This window comes from Photinus pyralis, unplaced genomic scaffold (assembly GCF_008802855.1).
Source record: "Photinus pyralis isolate 1611_PpyrPB1 unplaced genomic scaffold, Ppyr1.3 Ppyr1.4_LG3b, whole genome shotgun sequence".
In the NCBI taxonomy this organism is placed as follows: Eukaryota; Metazoa; Arthropoda; class Insecta; order Coleoptera; family Lampyridae; genus Photinus; species Photinus pyralis.
Genome location: NW_022170510.1, coordinates 24684535 through 24704414, shown reverse-complemented (window position 1 = coordinate 24704414; position 19880 = coordinate 24684535). Strand labels below are relative to the sequence as shown.

The 19880-nt window shown below is 34.8% G+C and overlaps 1 protein-coding gene across 1 annotated transcript; it reads left to right on the top strand.

Annotated features, from left to right (window-relative positions):
* The first annotated feature begins 477 nt into the window (after positions 1 to 477).
* On the top strand, positions 478 to 18790 carry LOC116166645 (protein SMG5). The gene is made up of 4 exons (XM_031481672.1): positions 478 to 726; positions 9036 to 11007; positions 17858 to 18125; positions 18175 to 18790. Exons 1-4 carry the CDS (start codon positions 662 to 664, stop codon positions 18558 to 18560), a joined length of 2691 nt encoding a protein of 896 aa, XP_031337532.1. The 5' UTR covers positions 478 to 661; the 3' UTR covers positions 18561 to 18790.
* The last annotated feature ends 1090 nt before the right edge of the window (positions 18791 to 19880 follow it).

The following is a 19880-nucleotide window of genomic DNA, read 5'->3' as shown; positions in this document are numbered from 1 at the left end:
TTCCAAAAGTATGTGCAAGTTAGAAAGCGCCAAACACACAGGCGAGGAGGCGATCTGACCAGAACAATTGTGAACGCTCGATATTAGACCTTAATTTTTTGGAAATTATAAACATCCATAAAATTATTACTTTTTCTAGTACCTACCTACGCCCACCTAATTCCAATTTTTTTAGCCTTAATAAATGCAGAAAGCTTGGAAAGTTTGCTAATGACCATTATTAATTATCTTAATTAAAAAGTAATGATTGGTTAATCGCAGTTTAATTTGTGGGGTGAAAGTATTGGGTCGTTAGCCTATCTACCTTCTACCATTGTATATGTATTTGTACAATGCTTTTACCCATAGACATATGAGTATTACGTCTATGCTTCTACCGTTCACTCAACAGCAACACGCTTCTACCGAGTCTTCGACTGGTTGAATGCGTCTAATCATTTGCATGGGTAGCACGTGATCTATCATTACTTCCGTCATGCGCAGTACTTTGAGTGAAAAATAAATGACGTTGTGATAAGATTTTTGTAATGGTTTCCAAATACGACATTGAAATTGATAATGGTGTGAAAATGACGTATAAAACCAAATGGTGTTTGAAATTTGTATATTCAAATGAGGATTTGTTTAATTCTTGACCGGGATGAATGCAAAATAAGATGAAATGAAGAAAAGTAATTCTAATGATAACCATCAGGATGGACAGGAGCAGTCTAAAAAACTTTATCGGTAAGTTTCATTAATTGTTATCCAATGCAAGTAGGAGTAAGGGAAACCGTTTTTTTGTTCCGTCCTTTAAAAATCATGCTATTCATAACCTAAAACAATCACATCGTAAACACACTTTTCGCTTTTGAGGTTTAAGTTTTTGGGCTGTGTTGGGCTTTGTTATGTTTGCTTGTCACGTTACGCAATAATCAAACATATAGAACTACCCGTTTTTTAAAACGAGATAAGGTCTACTCTAAAAGAATGCGATTAAGTATGTCCAACAAAGAATCATTGCTGTGCCTGGGAAATTTTTGGCCTTTCCCCTAAGTCCACTGTTGCAGGGTGTTTATTGAACTGTATCTTTTATTGTTATTAATCCGAATATTAATCTATTAAGCATTAGGTTGATGATTGGTTTGGTTGGAAAGTTTTAGTGTGATTATAATCTTGTAGCTGGCAGTGGTGGCTCGTGGCTGTATTGGTGGGTGAAGCAGATTTAAATCCCTTTCCTCTTTCTCCAGAAATTATACTAGATTACTAGCTGACCCAGCGAAGTACCACCTTTGGGAAATCTCGTTTTGTTTTGTGCCATGTCGTTACATATTCTGATTTCTGTTGTGTTTTTAATCCTGTTGATCATCAGATTGCTCAAGAAATTTTACAGGAAATTTTATCTTAAATGTATACCTACATATGGGCTATACTTTAAACTAGTTGTCTGATAAACTCCGACTTTCCGACTACTTTTAATAGAGTCATTGCAATTATCTTTGGTCATAGTATAACATTAAGAAAATGCCCTCTCGCGCCTTTATTTTGAACCCGACGCAAAAAGTGTACAAGCCTTTTTTGTAGATCTCGTCAAGACCCATCTTTTCTGTAATTAAAATTTTTCCCTCTGAGGCTTACTTTTAGAGAAAAATGCAAATTCGGAAAAATAAAATATATAGTTTAAGTAACTTTTCAATTCAAAACTTCTTAAAAACAAAGGAACTCAGAAAAAAATTGAACTTTGGAGTTTTTTAAGTCATTTTTGTCAGTGTATGCAAAAAAGAATTTTTCAAGCCGTTATGGCTCTTTTAAACTTTTCACACCCTCACCAACCATGTAGATCGTTACGGATCAAAACCAAAATAGGACGTTTTCGATTCCCCATACCACCCTATATGCATCCCAAAAAACGAACCACATACACACACCGAGACACTCACCGACCCACATACAGACGTCAAGCTAAAGACCCTTTTTGGGGTCTATGCATGGTATAATGGTCTATGTGCTTCAAAACGTCCAGAAAACGCATTATTGGCTTATTGAAAATCGAGTTGAAAATTGATCACTATTACAATACTTTCCTTTATACACACTTTGTATGTAGTCGGAATGTAAAAATCGGATCAAATGCATGGAATAGGTGGCTATAATAGGCAACCAACTCTACACGAATTTATTTTAAACGATAATCTGCATCTGCTATGGAAACAGTACCTTGTCAAATTCGAGGTCAAATTACTGTTAGCTCATAGTCTTTATTTTTATTATTAGCATCAAATTGGGATATTTAATAATAATAATAATATTTATTGGCGGTGTTTATAAAGTAAATATTTCCACACGTCACAGTAAGGAAGTACAATTGCCACTTTATTGTTCGGAGCCATTAAACTTGTAGTTCAAATAATAATATAATAATATCATAGCTCATATGTATACTTTTAAGAAAAATTCCTTGTATGTATAAATAAAGCTATACATCAATGCAATAACAAGTAATAGTATGTTTTGAATTTTTGAAATAAAATCAGATCATAAAAATGAAAACGAAAGATCATTTTTAATTTAGAATCGGCAGTGCAAAGAAGCATTTCACCTGCATCATAGGAAGAGTAGTCACGGGTAGAGTTTTCTTTTTCACGTATTTTTAAGTTTAATATTTCATTGCATACTGATAATTGCACCTATTTAATCTATTTCAATCAGAAGATTTCATTTTATAATCAAGTTCTCTAGAATTGCACACATAATGATATTCATATAGCCCGGAGATTGTCCCTACACATAATTTTTAGAATAATTTAATAATTTCTTACATTCAATTCCAGGGATAAAGGGGAATAAGGGTTGCTTGGTTCAAACATGTACACCATCACTCATAAGTCATAACCCTATATTACTACTATGTATTTATTTATTTATTTAACAGAAATACCATTTGTGTAATGATATGAAACATAGTTACCTACACGCTACGCAAAATGCAATAACAAAACAAGATGTTGCTATAAATCAAAATTACTGAAGACCTTAAAAAAATATTTCGAATCAAATTTAGGGAAAAAACGCACATTATTCCATCTTACTCATGTAACACCAACATTAGTATTACTCGAGGAATACACAATATTTCTCATTATTGCTTATATAACACACACCATTTCTCACTATTACCAGTGGAGTAATACCATAGACTAATACCAGGATATTACACAATATTATGCAATATTAGTTGCATTGCATTAACAACTGTATATACAAGGTGTCGTTAAGAAGATTAGGTGACGCCCACATTAATATTTTGGAAATTTACGATTCTACGGTTCAAATGAAACAGACAACAGGAAAAAAAACAATTTATCGTCTTCAAAACCACTTCTATTGATAAAAACCGAGATTCTCCAAATTCATTTTTGAACCTGTGGTTTAGAACTCTAGAACAATTAATCAACAATCAATTGAAAATTAAAATTTCAAAATATAACTTTTGGCCTCGATTTTGGCTTATTTTTAATAATTTAATTAAATTAATTTTAATAATAATAGTAATTTTTGAGGATAAAGTTCGCAACTTTTAAAACCTAGCTCGTGGAATGGTTCTGTGCCGAATTTCTAACTCCAGCTCTTCAATAAGGTTCCTCATTAGTTTTAGGAGAAACAACGTTAGACTGATGGGCCTAATCGACTTGGTTTGGGTGTCGAAAGATGAACCTTAAGATAATATCGAGGGCATCGGGTCATAGGCAATATAAAAAGTAACTGTGCATCCTATTTTTTTTAGACTGCGGTGTATCTCAGCTGTTTTTCAAATTAAAGTATTGCGGTTTTCGCGACCGTGTGCCATTTTTGTGAAACTTTGAATACCACAAACAGAATCAATCTAGCTTCGTTTATTTCTGAGATACAGGGTGAAAACAAACTTTTGGGATATTATCATATCTTACTACCCATGTAAGAAAAAAGGTAAAAACTTTCCATTTTAGAGATTTTTACGTAGAATCCAATGGCATTAGTAGAAATAAATTTTTGGACCACCGTTTCTGGGATTTGGCCCAAAGTTGGTATTTCTAAATGCAACACCATCTTAACGTGAATTTTTTTTTGTATTCCTGATTACATTGGATGTATCACAACCTATATTTTTTAAATTTTAATCATGAACCAAAAATTTTAAACATTTTTTACTGTTCTTAAATAGTAGGCCATGGATTCGTGGAGATTTTGTTCTTTTTATTGTATTCATGGCAACCGCTATCAACCAATAAAAAAAAGACTAGCGGTAGAAAAATCATTTCTTCAAAATTTTGTAAAATATGAAATAATAGGATATATAATAAACGTGTAAACAAATATAAAAACAAAAATTGATTAGGCTCAACTTTTGGAATTGCGTTTCATATGGCTAAAGCTATACGCATATTGAATTTGATGCAATTCGGTTCATAACTCACAGAGATGTCAAAAGGGCCTTCCTTATTTTGTGGACTACATTGCCAATTCACGAACTACGGTCTACAAATTGATAAAGAATCCACCTACAAAATTTCTTCGTAATCGGTCCATTCGTTATCGGGATATCGTGTCAACGGACGGACACAATAATACCGGCCATTATTAGTGAAACATTTCAAGACAGTTTACTTTACGCAACGTATCTATTACCATTGATGCTATGACATGCCTTTAGAACATGCCGTGCTTTTGTACGTTATTATTATTATTAGGAGTAGCTACAATTCTTCAATGTACAATGTATACAATTAGTGAACTGTGACCTGGGCAGCTATCTTGTTCATAGGTACCATAAACCAACTGTTTCTGCGAAACATACGTTGTCTAGAAAATTCTCTAAGGAAGTGTGGAGAATTTGTAAACAATGGTGAGCAGTTAAAGTTCCACCGAAGAATACCGGTCCAATGAAATGACTTCCCGAGGACTTCCCATGTTTGCAACATATTGCACTGGACACATTTTAAATCCTTGGAAATCTTGTGTGACAACAGATCATGATGACCTCTTTATTGTTGGTTGAGTAATCATACTGAATGCATCTCGGAATGCATTTAGAAATAAATGTCAGGAAACAGAGAAGCTAAACGTACTACTTAATATACTTATTTCACAAATTTAATCAGCCTTTTAAGTTTTTTTTTATTGCCGCTAGAGGTCTCGTCTTTATTTGAAAACGCAAATATAATTTTTACTTTTTTTACTTACATATTTTATTGTACATTTAAATATTTGTATTGATAACATGCAATAATTGATACTTTGTAAGTTTAATGTAAGAAACTTGACGCAGTTGACATAGGAGTTGCGGCGCGACACTCGTGTAGTAAACATCGTAAGATTGTTAAAGGTTACCTGTGCAATTAAAACTTTTGTGTTACTGATTATTTTCAACCGACTAACTCATATTTCAAATCAAATAAAGCACCTAAATTCATTGTGAAATTTGTAAAAAGCATACGTTTTTCGATATTAAAACGTGGAAATATTTATACTATAGTCCATAAATTACCTAAATATTGTTGCTAAACCAGAATCGTAGACACGTACACATACAAGGACACTCTTGAGATAATTCTGTTTACACTCGCCTAATATAATATTTTGCATTATCAATTACATATAAACAAACATGACAATCGATACCTCCGAACTTTGTAAAATATTTGATAATTTTAAACGGGAGCTAAAAGAAGAAATGGAACACATTATTAGGAAAGAAATACATACTCTCAATATACCGGCCTATATTGAAGATTCTAATAATCGGTTTAAGCTTCTGGAAAGCGAAAATCGTGCATTGAAACAAACAGTTAACCAACAACAAAAATTAATAGAACAAATACGTAGGCAGAATAATGTGGTAATCTTCGGAATGAGAGAGAGCGATGAAAACTATGACACGTTGGAAACTGGAGTTATAGATCTGTTCAATAATGTGTTACAAACAAAGATCACGCGAGATAATTTAAACTATATTAGACGAGTAGGGCAAAAAAGTACAAAAATACGACCAACCATTGTCTCCTTCACATCAAATATATGTAAAACAATGGTGTTGCGCAATGCTTTTAAATTAAAGGGTTCGAAAGTGTATATCTCTGAAGATTATGACAAGGAAGCTCAAGAACAGAGAAAAGAACTCCTAGCGATGCAAGCGAAGTTGAAAAGAGGTGGACAGGAGTGTAAGATAAGAAGAAATGGACTTTTAATAAATGGAAAATTTAGGCACGTATCAGAAATAGTCGCAAGTGAAAAATATAGAGAGGGGGAAACTGCGGAAGATGCTGAAAATTTTGCAGGTGAATTAGAGAAGGTTAAAAAAAGAAAAAGAATAACGGGCGAGGAAGCGAAGAAATCTGGTTCATCTACGAGCAACATAACTGATTTTTTTCGCCCGCGTACCAATTCCGGATCCTCTACAAAATCAATTAAATTGTAACAGTGGCTACCTGCTAAATATGGCAAAAACAGTGATGTAGCAGTTTCCATTTTTTTTTTTTTTTTTTTTTTTTTTTTTGGATACCTATGTTTATTTAAGAACCAACTCCTCAGACGGTCTATGAACCATGAGAATGGGTCTGTTGCCAAACAATGTTTTGTTTTAGTTGTTATGAGGTATAGCAAAATAAAGATGATTATTATTATTATTATTAAATTGACGCAGTTGACATAGATTGAACAAATCTTATCACATCTGTACAGAGGATACACTTTGATTAACTGGTAGGGCTACACAAACCCCATTCCTTTATTGAGTGGTAGAGCCTAGTTATCCCAATGACGTCACGCATAGGCATGCTTTGTCTTATTGTACCATGAATACTATTATCTGTTCACCCAACAGATGCAGTTAAGCTCCTCCCAAAAAATTCCCGGCAAATTTAAATGAACATTTTTAATTGGCCGAATTTTCAAAACCTGTAACACGCAACTATTTGCTTCCAATTATAATTGCCGTATCTGAATTGACATCCTTAGGGTACGAACAGAGTGGAGGCAGGTTTCTCGCTTACCGGTTACCAGCGGCGACTCACGCTTCTCGATTTGGAAATCATGTAATGTTTTCAAATTAGCGTGAACGCCTGCGTCCACGCTTTTGTCGGAATAAAAATTTAGTTTTTTCTGCCGTTTCTCCCGCGAGTTTCGGATAAAGAAGCTCTTATAAGGACAGTGTTTGAGACAACCTCTATAAGGGATAATCGAACCCACAACCTCCCAAATAGCAGTCGGGAACGCAACCACTGCGCCACCGGCTTCGCTTTTATTGTGTGCAGTCACAGCGCGAGAAACCTACTCCTATCGGCGCGAGATACCGGACAGCGAGAAACCTGCTTCCACTCTGTTTGTACACTAAGGCTGGATGTCCACCGCATCAGGGCGACGAAGATCAGTGCGATTTGAATCGTCTGATAAAGATCGCGCACCTGCATTTCTACTGAAGTTTGTCCACAGGCCCGATTTTTGTCGGGACCGATCGAAATTGCAACCGACTATAATGAATGCAAATTAAATATTGATTCGTCGTTTAGTGGAAAAATATCGATGTCTGCAGTGATAATTCGAACCTTAGTGTTATAAGTAATCTTTCTTCTACTGTTACATATCTTCTATAATTGGTGTTCCTTTTCATATCATATCATATATTTATTCGTTGTTGCTTTACCTTATAGTAGGTGGCAACACCATCTCCCTAATACATACAAACAATAAACTTAGCACAAATACTAAAATTATAAAATGTATAACATATTAAAACAAACCGACACATTTAAAAAACACATTAAAAGATACATTTGCAATTCATCGTCATCTTTTGGTCATACAATACATGCATTTAAATTTTGGTTCATGATTAGCAAGTTCACAGGTACTAATCATATACAGAGTGGCGGAAAAGTATGGAATCAGCGAGCTACAGCATTAATCATGTTTGATATTATATTATGCATGTTTTGACGTACACGGATATTTTTTGGAAGGACGTCATTTCAAGTTATGGCATGTTGAGCATATTTTTTAAATTGAACACCTTGTATTTTTTTAGTTTTTTATGATCCTCTAGACGAGGTGCTTCAAAATGGTATAGGGTTAACACTCTGAAGTATTATCGATAATTTTTGAGGTGTTGTCACGAATGCTAGTTAGCATGAGGGAATAGCACCTCAAAAATAATCGAGAAATATTTCGACTACGAATGTATTCGAAGGACTATTCAATGAATAAAAAGAAACTTTAAGCGTAATTACCTTAGACCATACAGTACATGGACTGCTAATTGTAATTAAAATATGGTCAAAGACATCGCCTGGGTATGTGAGTTTCAGGGTAAACGAGTGTGTCCGAAGTTGTCCGATGAGACACGATTTGAGACTGTCAACTTATAAATTAACCAACGTCAATTAATTAATCGCCTAGATATGCCAAAAAAAGCAAACCCATTTTATTTGTGGATGTATAGAAGATAATGAAGAGTATTAAAAGCTTCCTGTACTACGTGGTTACTATAAAAGCTACTCTGTACGCGATCCGAGTGCTGTTTAGACGACTTTAGTTTATCCTTAGATTCACATACCCACGACTACAGTGCCCCCTATCTGTGATCATACATTTTGTATTGAAAACATAGGCATAGCAGTCCATGCACTATATGGTCTAAGGATGACCCACGCGAATTTATATATACGTGATAATCCCGAATATCTCCATGGCGGCAATAAACGTCAAAATAAATAAAAATAAGAATGATAGATGCCATTAGAATGCACCATCATCTGTTTCATTTTATCTACCCTCACGGTTAAAGAACGGCTCATTCAAGCCTATTAAAATATCATTTTAACATATGCTATAAAATAAAATCCGTTACGATTTGAGCACAAAATATGTATAATATGGCAAAAATTGGCACAAAATGATCACAAAATTATAGCGTGTTGATGGCTTCAACCTTGAACATCTTCCTGTGATACCTCCAACTTCACGCACCTATTTACTTCTAATGTTAAGTATCAGAGTCTCACTAATTTTTCTTTATTGTGCAGATCAATCAGCGAAAGTGCCAGGCGCTTAGATGATGCTCACAGTTGCGCGCATTACGTGGGAGATCTGTTCACCCCAACCTTGCAAATCCAACGCAGCAGATTCCAAGAATATTGTGAACGATTAATATTTTCTGATCCAACTTTATTTGGAAGAAAAGCGGAAGAGTTGTTATGGCGGAAGTGTTATTACGATGTTATATCGGCCGCAAAGAGATTGAAGAAAAAAGAATTCACTCCGAAAGATATATCGAACATAGAAACGCATATTAATGCGGGAGTAGGACATTATCACCATTTCATTTTACGCCTACAATATCAATTTCAACTGGATGTCAAAGATGTTGTTGATTTTGCGATGTTTCAAAACATTCTGAAGAAGTCAAATACGTGCACGAGCAAGCCCGAATTAGAATGGGCGCAGCAATCTGTTCATCGTTGCTTGATATATTTAGGAGATTTAAACAGATATAAATTAGAGATTTATCCAACTTGGGATCCAGGATTATCCATTCGTTGCTATTTGAGAGCCATTGAGTTTAAGCCGGAATATGGCATACCGCATAATCAAATGGGTACTTTAGCATCAAATCAAAATCGTGTTTTGGATGCGGTTTACCATTATATATGTTGTTTATCTTGTAAAGTTATATTTGACGGAACGGAAAACAATTTGTTGAGATTATTTGAAAAAAACTCCCATACTTTAGAAGAGTTTCCTTCTGAAAACAAAAATGCCGACTGCATAGTACAACTAGAACCGGCCGACCACATTAAGCGATTGGTTGCACGATTTCTATTTTTGGTAGAGATGTGGTATTTTAATAAAAATTTTGCAGATGTGTATACTCTATGCCATCAAACCAATGTAGACTTACAGGAGTGCCTTTCATACTTGAAATCTGTTTCAAATGATAGTGAGGAAAGTCCGACCGATGCAGACTCGATACATACTGCAGATTCAGTTTCTTCCCCAGCACATTTAAGCGATGACACCGTTTTTAAAATTGTTGTAATATGCTTACTTTGCGTATCAAAAGTGCAAAAATTGCACAACAATCAAATCTCGACAGTTGTCGCATTCACCTTGGCAGTTTATTCTCAGCTGTTACAAATAATTACCGATCACCTAAGTGAAAACTTATTACCTTTTATACCCGAAGAACCTGACCCTAAGATAATCAATGGGGTTAAGTATCCGAAGGTTCAAGAAAGCAAGACAAAAGGTAAAATTCGTAGAAGACGAAAAAAGAAATTATCAAGTGACGAATCTGATGTTTCCGATTTGGACGAAGAAATTCATTCAAATTCGGATGCGTCTACCTATGGCTCTGACAAAGAACTTATGAGCTCTTCAGATTCAGACGAAGATGACATTTTAACAAACAAATTATCTGGCAGAGTGGAAGAGAAAAATGCCGCGAATATAACACAGCAGTTGGATTTTAATAAATCGGTAACTGAATTGGCAAGAAAAGTTAGACAGATTGATCCAAATGTTGTACTAGATGTGGTCTCTGAAGAAAAATTATTATCAACTGTTAAAATTTTGAGCGAATGGTTCATTGGTGATGTGGAAATTGTAAAATCTTGCGCGAAAAGTACACGATCTTTGTTAAAACAAATCGTTCAATTATTAAACTTTTTGAACATTGATTTCCAACATGAGAGATTATCAGATATGAAATATTTAACTGAGCAAGATAAAGGCCAACAAAAATGTTTATCTGAAGAATTAGCACTCAAAGGCGTTAATATCCAAAATAATCAGTTTGTTGATTCACTTCACCATAACAAACACCTATCTATTAAAGAAGAAACTTTTATTAGAATGTCGAGGCTTGTGTCATTTGGCCATTCACTGGCTAAAATACCCGAGACCTGTATTCATTTTAATGATGGCTTACAACAATTTACATTGCAAGAAGTTGAAATAGAGGAGACTAATGGCGTCGACATTTTAAATGGAGGAACGGTAAGTGTTACCTTGTTTATATTGCTTAGCATGTGGGTTCTTTTAATAGTACAAAAGTTATGTGAGTAGTTCTTATTTCCTGCAACTTTTTAAATTATTTGTTGAAAATAATGATTTACTCAAGAAATGAATCTGAATGCATTCCTGTAAGGATCAAATACAACAAATATTGTTAGTGTCTGGCTTCCTACCTTTTCTTAAAGTATTAATGTTGGGACAGATATGTGTCATTAGTTGTTCGCTAGTATCCACTAGTGCTGCGCAATTTCACTCGTTATTATAAGTACTGGATAGCCACTCATAAGGCGTGAGCAATAAAATTTTGATTCAGAGAAGGAAATTTTAGGTCCAATATTAATTTTCAGTAGGTAGGTATTAGATCTACTTACTTGTGCAGTAATACTACTCTTGTTACTGAAACATAACAATGGGCACTGTTGTGGAACAGTTACTGATACGTCGCTACTTTTACGCTCTTTACGGAGCAGTCAGCCATTTTTAGTAGCGCTACACATGTCAAAGTAGAGATTGTGACATAAGACCACAACTGTTACCGATATGCTACCTTGCACTATCATGTTGAAAGAAACCTTCTTCCAATTTGTTGTCGTGAAGTTTATCAATAAACACTTGCTCAGTAACGTTCGGCAGTGTCAGTATTGCTCCACAATTCGCCTTTTCAACATCGCTAACCCACACGCCCACCTTCAGAGGATGAGGCTGAGCTTCCTGATAAATGCGAGTTTTCAACCCTTCAAGTTCAGTAGTTTTTGGTATTAACGTACCTATCCACTAAGGTGAAACAAAGCCTTGTACGATAAATAATGTGTCTAATAAGTTGTCGTCTCGTACAGTTTCATTAAACCAATTACAATCATTTACACGTTTTTCAAAGTCGGGACGATGACAAGTTCCGTATGACAAACCAGTTTGTTGGGAGAGCTGCCGCAGTGGGTTTTGCGGGTTTTGTTCAAGACAAACACGCACATGTTCTACTACCACCTCATTAGCAACTGTTATGTGACCAGGGAATTTTCCACAAGCAGCATTTCCTGTATCGTCAAATCGCTTAACTACACAAATAATGTGGCAGCATAACTTCTCGTAATCAATGATATGTTCAGGATATGGCTCTTGAAAATCCTCCATGCACAAGCAAGTCGTATACGTCCAGACTCCGTTTCCGTCTTTACTTCCATTACAGAAATAGTACCTACTGCAAAAGCAACCTAAAACGATAAAACATGAATTTCCTGATTTAAAATAATTTACCCACCTTGTAATTATTTGTTGCAAATTGGTAGCCTTGAAAAAATGTTTTGTAAAATGAAAGGATAATGTAGACAAATGATTGTGGAAAGAAGTCGACAGACATGGGGGTGACAGCAGGATTAGATTTAGAGGTTATGTTTAGTATTGGTTCAGCATCATATGCGTCGCGAAATGGTTTCTACAATCTAGGTCGCCATACACGATGCTGTTTACCGGAAGGCAGGCCTTTTGATTTGGAAACTCAAAGGCTAAACCTGTACCTCTCGGTTTAGCCATACATTCTACGTTTTATTCCCGTGGTTTTTGTCAGTTTTTAGCTCTGTTTTTAGTATAGTGTGAATCTCTGAAAATGATCTTTAATAGGACTCCCAGTTTGTTTGTTGCCGGACAAACTAAAGAAAATAAAGCGCAGACGTTAAAAAAAAAGCTTTTTGGCACTTTGTTAATTTTTATTCTTAATTAATTGTGATCAGTAAGTTACAACTTGGGACACCGTGCACCGCCCCAAGTTGTAACTCGTACCGTTTGCGTGTAATCATTTTTGCTTGCCCCTTCTGGTCATGTTTTTGATGATATACCAATTAATATATTAATAATTACATTCATTAAAACTAACTAGGTACTGTATATGCGCCTCTTTCCCATATTAAGAGGAAAGGACGAATCGCAACTTTATTTTACATATTTTACAATACCTATATTGCCCTTTTATTAAAATAAATCTTTTCATTTTTAAAAACAATAAGCGTGTCCCAAGTGGAATATACATTTTACAAATTGAAGTTTTCTATACCAACATACCTGATGTCAACTTTGGGTACAACTTGGGACACATACTTTTCTTTAAATATACAGGGTCATTCTTGACGAGCGTCAGTTAGAAAGATATGGAAAACCTTTGAAAATGAAAATAAACTGATAAGACCAAGGGTCTTGGCACATGATGAATTGAACTAAAACATTTTCAAGATGGCGCCACTTCCGGAAATACCGGAAGTAGTAATCAACTTTGTTATTTTAAATAGGGACCCCCTATTTTTTCTACATTTTCGGATTCTACGTCGAATTTGGAGTACAACGATACCCCATAGTTGAACGGTGAGAGATATTGCAAAACAGTTTTAAATGCTTTATTAAGGAAAGATCGAATTTTCTTATGGTGTGCGTAACCGCTAAAAAAGTGAGACTACGTCACTTTTTCAAAGCTCTCAACTTTTAAATTTTTAAATATCCATAACCCCATTTTTTTAAATGGCACTCCCCATTTTGTTCTTCACCTTTGTTTTCCTTTTTGCCAGACATTTAATTTGATGCAAAATGTCAAAAGCTGCTTCAAATGGTTTCCCAGATATTCCATGTTTTAGTTACTTCATGTGGCAAATTGATCAGAAATTAAGTCACTTGATGTTATTCTTTTGTTTTTATTATGTTAATGTTTAAACGTCAAATTTTCGCTGCTTGTACTTATACTTCTCGTCAATAATGGCTCGTTTGGGTTACACTAATGAAGATATGTCAATTTCTCTTTGGATATCATTAAGCGATGCAGTTGGATTTGCAACAAAATACGCCAGTACAGTTATTTCTTGTTCTTCAGAGGCTTCCTTTTTTGTATTTTTGTTTGAAACATACCGTTATTCCTGCAATTTTGTAGTAATTTGCGAATTGTAGCCTCTGAGTTGCGCATTGTCAGGGTATCTTTCGGAAAAAAGACTGCAAGTCCTGGCCGCGATTCGATTACATTCACCGTGTATTGTTATTAAATTCAAAAAATTTTCATTCGTGTAACCCAAACAAGCCATTATTGACGAGAAGTATAAGTTCAAGCAGCGAAAATTTGACGTTTAAACATTATCATAATAAAAACAAAAGAATAGCATCAAGCGAATTATTTTTTTTATCAATTTGCTACAAGAAGTAACTAAAACATGGAATATCTCGGAAACCGTTTGAACCAGCTTTTGACATTTTGTATCAAATTAAAGGTCTGGGAAAAAGGAAAACAACGGTGAAGAACAAAATGGGGGGTGCCATTTAAAAAAATGGAGTTACCGAAATTTAAAAATTTAAAAGTTGAGAGCTTTGAAAAAGTGACGTACTCCACTTTTTTAGACGATTTCGTATACCATAAGAAAATTCGATCTTTCCTTAATAAAGCATTGAAAACTGTTTTGCAATATCTCTCACCGTTTTCGAATAATAAATTTTTAAAATTACCCCTGCAAATTCAATTTTTGACACAAAAACTTGAATATCTGCGAAGCCCTTGGAGCAAAGGGTATCGTTGTACTCCAAGTTCGACGTAGAATCCGAAAATGTAGAAAAAATAGGGGGTCCCTATTTCAAATAACATAGTTGATGGCTACTTCCGGTATTTCCGGAAGTGGCGCCATCTTGAAAATATTTTAGTTCAATTCATCATGTGCCAAAACTTTTAAAGAACTTATCAGTTTATTTTCATGTTCAAAGGTTTGCCATCTTTCTAACTGACGCTCGTCAAGAATGACCCTGTATATGTAGAAATAAAGAGATGAAAGAGATAATGCGCTTCAGGGATGTTGAATAGTGCAAGAAGACCCATAGAAATAATATACCCCCACAGCTAAATAATAAAGGTTGAGAGGGCTAATGCCGCATTAGCCCTCAACCTCTAGTACATGAAAACTGTCTGACTCTACGATAGTTATTAATACTATTGCAGAACATTAAGGGCCGGTATTATAAAAGTACAGTTCAAGCGGAGATTAATCAAACGGCGATTGAACGTGAAACCAAGATTGAGAGCGGTTGCGTATTATAAACACCTTGGGAAGAGCGTTTGGTTAATCTCCGTTACGATCCCTAGGATGGTAACACTGCGGGCGAACCGAGGACCAATCAAAGCGCAGAATTTTCAGTGGCCGATGCGTCAGCTGACAGTGACAGCTGATGACGTTTACGTTCTTCGCACCCATCGCGCCCGCGCCGTTCGTTCTTTTCGCTTTTGTGCCATTTGCCCCTGCCACTGTAACTGTGCTGATCTGTTCATCCCCTTGCTAAATTGTTTTACATAGCGCTGTTTTGCCTGCCACTGTGCCAATGATAGACAAGTCATATTTACATATAATTGAAAATAAACGGGCGGACGCCTCTACTACCAAGAACAAGGTAAAGCATCAGGATGTCATCAGTTGTGAATTTTTTGTTTGCATCTATATCCCTAATCATTCTGTGTTTATACACCCTCGCATGGAAGAAAATTGTAGAGAAGTATAACGCTGCATTGACTGAGCCACATTTGAGTAACTGAAGACAAAATATGATCTAGCACAGTGAAAAACCTTACTGGTAATGAAGCTAGAGCTGGTGACGACAGCCTCACCATTGATGGGCAATTATTAATTAATTAACACACCCAGTTGCGTAAATTCGCAAAAATAATAGAATTTCCATAGAAAAGCACAAACCTACTTGTTTGTTTGGGGGACAATTTAGCGAGCAATTTAGTGCTTGAATCCTGTTTTATGGGGATCTAACAGTATCCTTGGATAACCGAAATCTCTGCCAAAATTCCTCTTCATATCACTTGCCGAAATGTTCAACACCTTCTCTAAAATTTCTGCTCTTCTTCTAATGAACTCATCCTCTGATGAAGAGTCATCGTCGCTTACTGCCCACAGTAACCGATCTCTTGCACGTCCAATTTCAATTATTTCCATTTCGTTATAAATATTAAATGACAAAACAAAATAAACTGGTTACAGTTCTTTACACGTGCGCGCGCCTAATCTCCGTTTGGACGCCAAAATCCGAGAAAATTGGCGGGTTGACTTCAATCAGAGATTGAGCTCTGGTTACGACTTAAACGGCGTTTATAATACGCGCTATCGCACTCAAACTACGATTGAACGCCAATCTCCGTTCAAGCGGGCTTTATAATACCGGCCCTAAAACTACTAAACTAAACTGCTTCCGGCTCACAGAATGTAGCGAGCATTTTATAATTAGATTTCTGTTTTTTGTTTGAACTTATGTCGCTGAGTGAATTTTAAAAATGGCAACATTGGGAACATTTAGGAACATGCCAAAACTGTTCCTACCTATCTACACTGTGTTTCAAATTAAGTTGACGCATTAAAAAAACAAAACAACATCGCATTTTTCAAATAACAAGAATGTGACTTCTTTATTTGGAACACCGTGTATATTATTACATCATGAAAGGTTATTAAATTCTCTACAAAAGTTCTTAATTCACCATAGTTAAAATACTTCAAATAACCGACATTTTTCAATTATTTAAGTTCGATCTAGTTATCCATAATAATGATAAAACTGCGTTGTTTGTTCACATTGTGTCATTGCTCCTAAATTTATCCTTCACTATTGATATATGCATCCCTTAAATCATGGAAAAGACAAATTTTAAGTTTATTTAACGTTATAATAATTTTCAAAATTCTCTTTATTTTTACTTAGGTGTAACAACAAGGAGTTTGTTTTAAAATAAACTGTTTTGTGTTTGTGTTTTCCATGATTTAAGCCTTAAGGGACGCATATATCAATACCGGAGGACCCACTAAGGACCGTACTAATGTGAACAAACGTCATTTTATCATCATTTTATCATCATCATTTATCCATCACACAAAATATGAATTATCCACTATACTAGTTTCTAGTACAGTGACTGTATTAGGACAATGGCGACAACTTATCATAATCCGCCATATTGGAACTAAAAAATTCTTTGATTGTAGGATCAATATACCTTGTCATGTCAAATTCTGACGGTAGAACATTGAACTATTACTCTCGCCAGGAAAGATTGCCGATCACAGCACACCTTGTGTCGATCTACAATCTATGTTTTTCTTAAGATGTGAGCGACTTCCGGAATAGAATCGTGCCAATGTTGAACGAAAAGTCTTTTTGTTCAACATTGACATGACACTATCCCGTAAGTCGCTCACATCTTTATAAAAACATAGATTGTAGATCGGGATCAAGTGTTCTGTGACCGGCAATCTTTCCTGGCGAGATTTCAAAAATGTTTCGTACTTATTTTGATGCTTATCACTATTTTTTAAATATTGTTAAAATATCAATCAAATGACAAGAAAAGTAAAATGGACCTCCATAAATATGTGTCATTTATTTCGAAATATCTTTTTAAATAACTTCAGTAAAAAATAAAAACGATTTTGCAACATGTAGTATTTTTTTAAGGGTATATCTCTGAAAGTTTCAGTTTCAAAACGGCATTTTGTTAAGCATCAAAATACGCAACTTTGCCAAATTTAAACTCTACCTATCTCTTACAGTTTCGGAAATCCCCATGGTTGCCCTCGAATTTAAATCGGCCTGTTCTTTCCTGTACTAAAAAATTATATATTTGAATTACTACTTTTATAACAACTTGGTAGATTGGAAAACTTTTCTGTTAAAGCTGTTTGTGAACCTACCCTAATTCCATTAACAAAACTGTTGTGAATAGGAAAATGACTGTTTAGTTGTACTATTAAAACGAATACGCTTATTGGATTGTACATACTGCTTAGTTTTAATTAGTGTCATCTAATTAATAATCATTTTTAAGGGACTCAATGACACAGATTCAGAAAATACACTCACAGGAATGAAAATACCAACAGACAATAACGATTCAAATGGGCAGCTAACAAAAATGAAACATATGGGACAATTATGGTTGGCGGCGGAAGTTAGGGCGCTCGAAAACAGGGTTAAGAGCAAGACGTCACTTTCACCCTATTTAGTTTTGGATGTGGATTCTCTGATACAGTCGACAGCTATTATAAAACATCTGGTTAACTCTAAGAAATTTATTGTCGTGATACCATCAGCAGGTGAGTTGTTGTGTTTTGATAGTGAACAGTGAAACAATTTTATTTTTAGTGGTATCTGCCTTAGACGATCTAAAACGAATCAAATCAGAAGCTAGAGATGCAATTCGTTGGTTGGAGTTACAATTTCATCACGGGAACAGATTTTGTCGCGCTCAACGGCCTCAAGAACGCACTTCTCTTCCATTTATTAAGTATCCAAAGAAGAAAGATAAGGAACTGTTTACTTATATACAAATCATAGAATGTTGCCATCATTTTGTTCAACAACAAAACTTAAGTAATTTAGTTACATTACTGATTGGACGAAATGCGATATCAAATTCAGAAAATCGAGAGATCAGTTATACTGGTTTAGCGCATTCTGCGGGAATTAATGTTGAGGTTGTAACTAGTTTTTATGAAAAGTGGAAAAAAAATGTCAAGGGAAAAAAGTGAGCTGTGGTGCCATCAAATCTTTCTTCTAATTCATATTTACAAAATTAGTTGCATTTTTTAATATCATTTGTAAAGTCAAAAGTTCCAGAACTTTTCAGACGTTAGTAAATGTTCATTTTTTTTGCACATGCATTTAAACCTATTTTTAGTATATTACCTACAGTTTTTAATCTTATATTAAAGTTATGAATTTGTTGTAGACAATTAATTAATTAAAGTGTTTTGCAACATGGTTGTTTTTAATTTCTTAAAAATTAAATTTAAATTTTCCATGAGTAGTTTGCTTGAACTTGGTTATAATGGTTAAAGAAATGCATTTATTCATTACGGATGTGAATGGAATGTGGAAATTGTTTACCAAGGGAATATATTGTAAAGTTTTCCATGGTCTAAAAGTGAGAGCTTTGTCTAGTTTAAAATGAATCGGCCAAATTCAAATTAATAATAAACTGCAGCAATATAGAAAACAAATGACAAGGTTACTTCAGGTTGACGAGTATTGATCAAAATTTAATCGGTTAATCCCTTGACCATTGGCTACCTATTACTGCAAATACAATTGGAACATTCGAAACCGTTCATGAGTAATCGTGTAAAGAGACGGACAGAAAGTCTAAAATCATGAACTCGTTCTTTTTGTCGCTCGTTAATAAATAATAATTACTTATGGTTTCAATTTTATTAATTTAACTTAACAGACTCCCATAGAAAATAATATAATAAAATATTATTATTATGCTGCTGTCAGCTGTGACCTGATCTGTGTACTCTTACTAGGATCATATTATCGTGTTTAAGCTAATTTTCTTTGCAATATGAATAACGGGCGATCAAAAATGAGTTGCTGTCGAGTCGCCTTTGGAAGTTCAAGTGAAATACGATTTTCCATGTAAACAAATTTTTCAAAGGCGACTCGACAGCAACTCATTTTTGATCGCATAGTATCGTCAACTATCAAAGATGCATGCATCTTCGCAGGCTCCCAATTTCAACGGCTCATGCCTACTGTGCCTTGGCGAAAACGCGGCACTGAGGATAGGACAAACTCGAAAATAATGTCAAAATGAAATTCAAGATGGCGGTGACTGACATTTGAATATCAACTTTTTTTTAAATAGGTGCTATATTGAATTTTTCATGGTTAAAGAAAGTTGTTATTCTCTTTATATGAAAAAACATTACATTACCTAGGGAATGCAATATGTTTATTTCTATTTTATTGAGCGCACAGGCTTTCCTGTTCCCAATTGACTAAAAGTTTTGGGCCTGTTTAGACAAGCTTCCAGAAAAACAGTAGCAATCTACCCCTATGGTTAGGCA

What these genes read in the sequence shown, in the direction of transcription:
- LOC116166645 (XM_031481672.1), top strand. Translation starts at nt 662, where the DNA reads ATGAAGAAAAGTAATTCTAATGATAACCATCAGGATGGACAGGAGCAG. An exon ending in CAGTCTAAAAAACTTTATCG is followed by an intron (nt 727 to 9,035) that starts GTAAGTTTCATT and finishes TTTATTGTGCAG; the next exon opens with ATCAATCAGCGAAAGTGCCA. An exon ending in TGTCGTGATACCATCAGCAG is followed by an intron (nt 18,126 to 18,174) that starts GTGAGTTGTTGT and finishes TTTTATTTTTAG; the next exon opens with TGGTATCTGCCTTAGACGAT.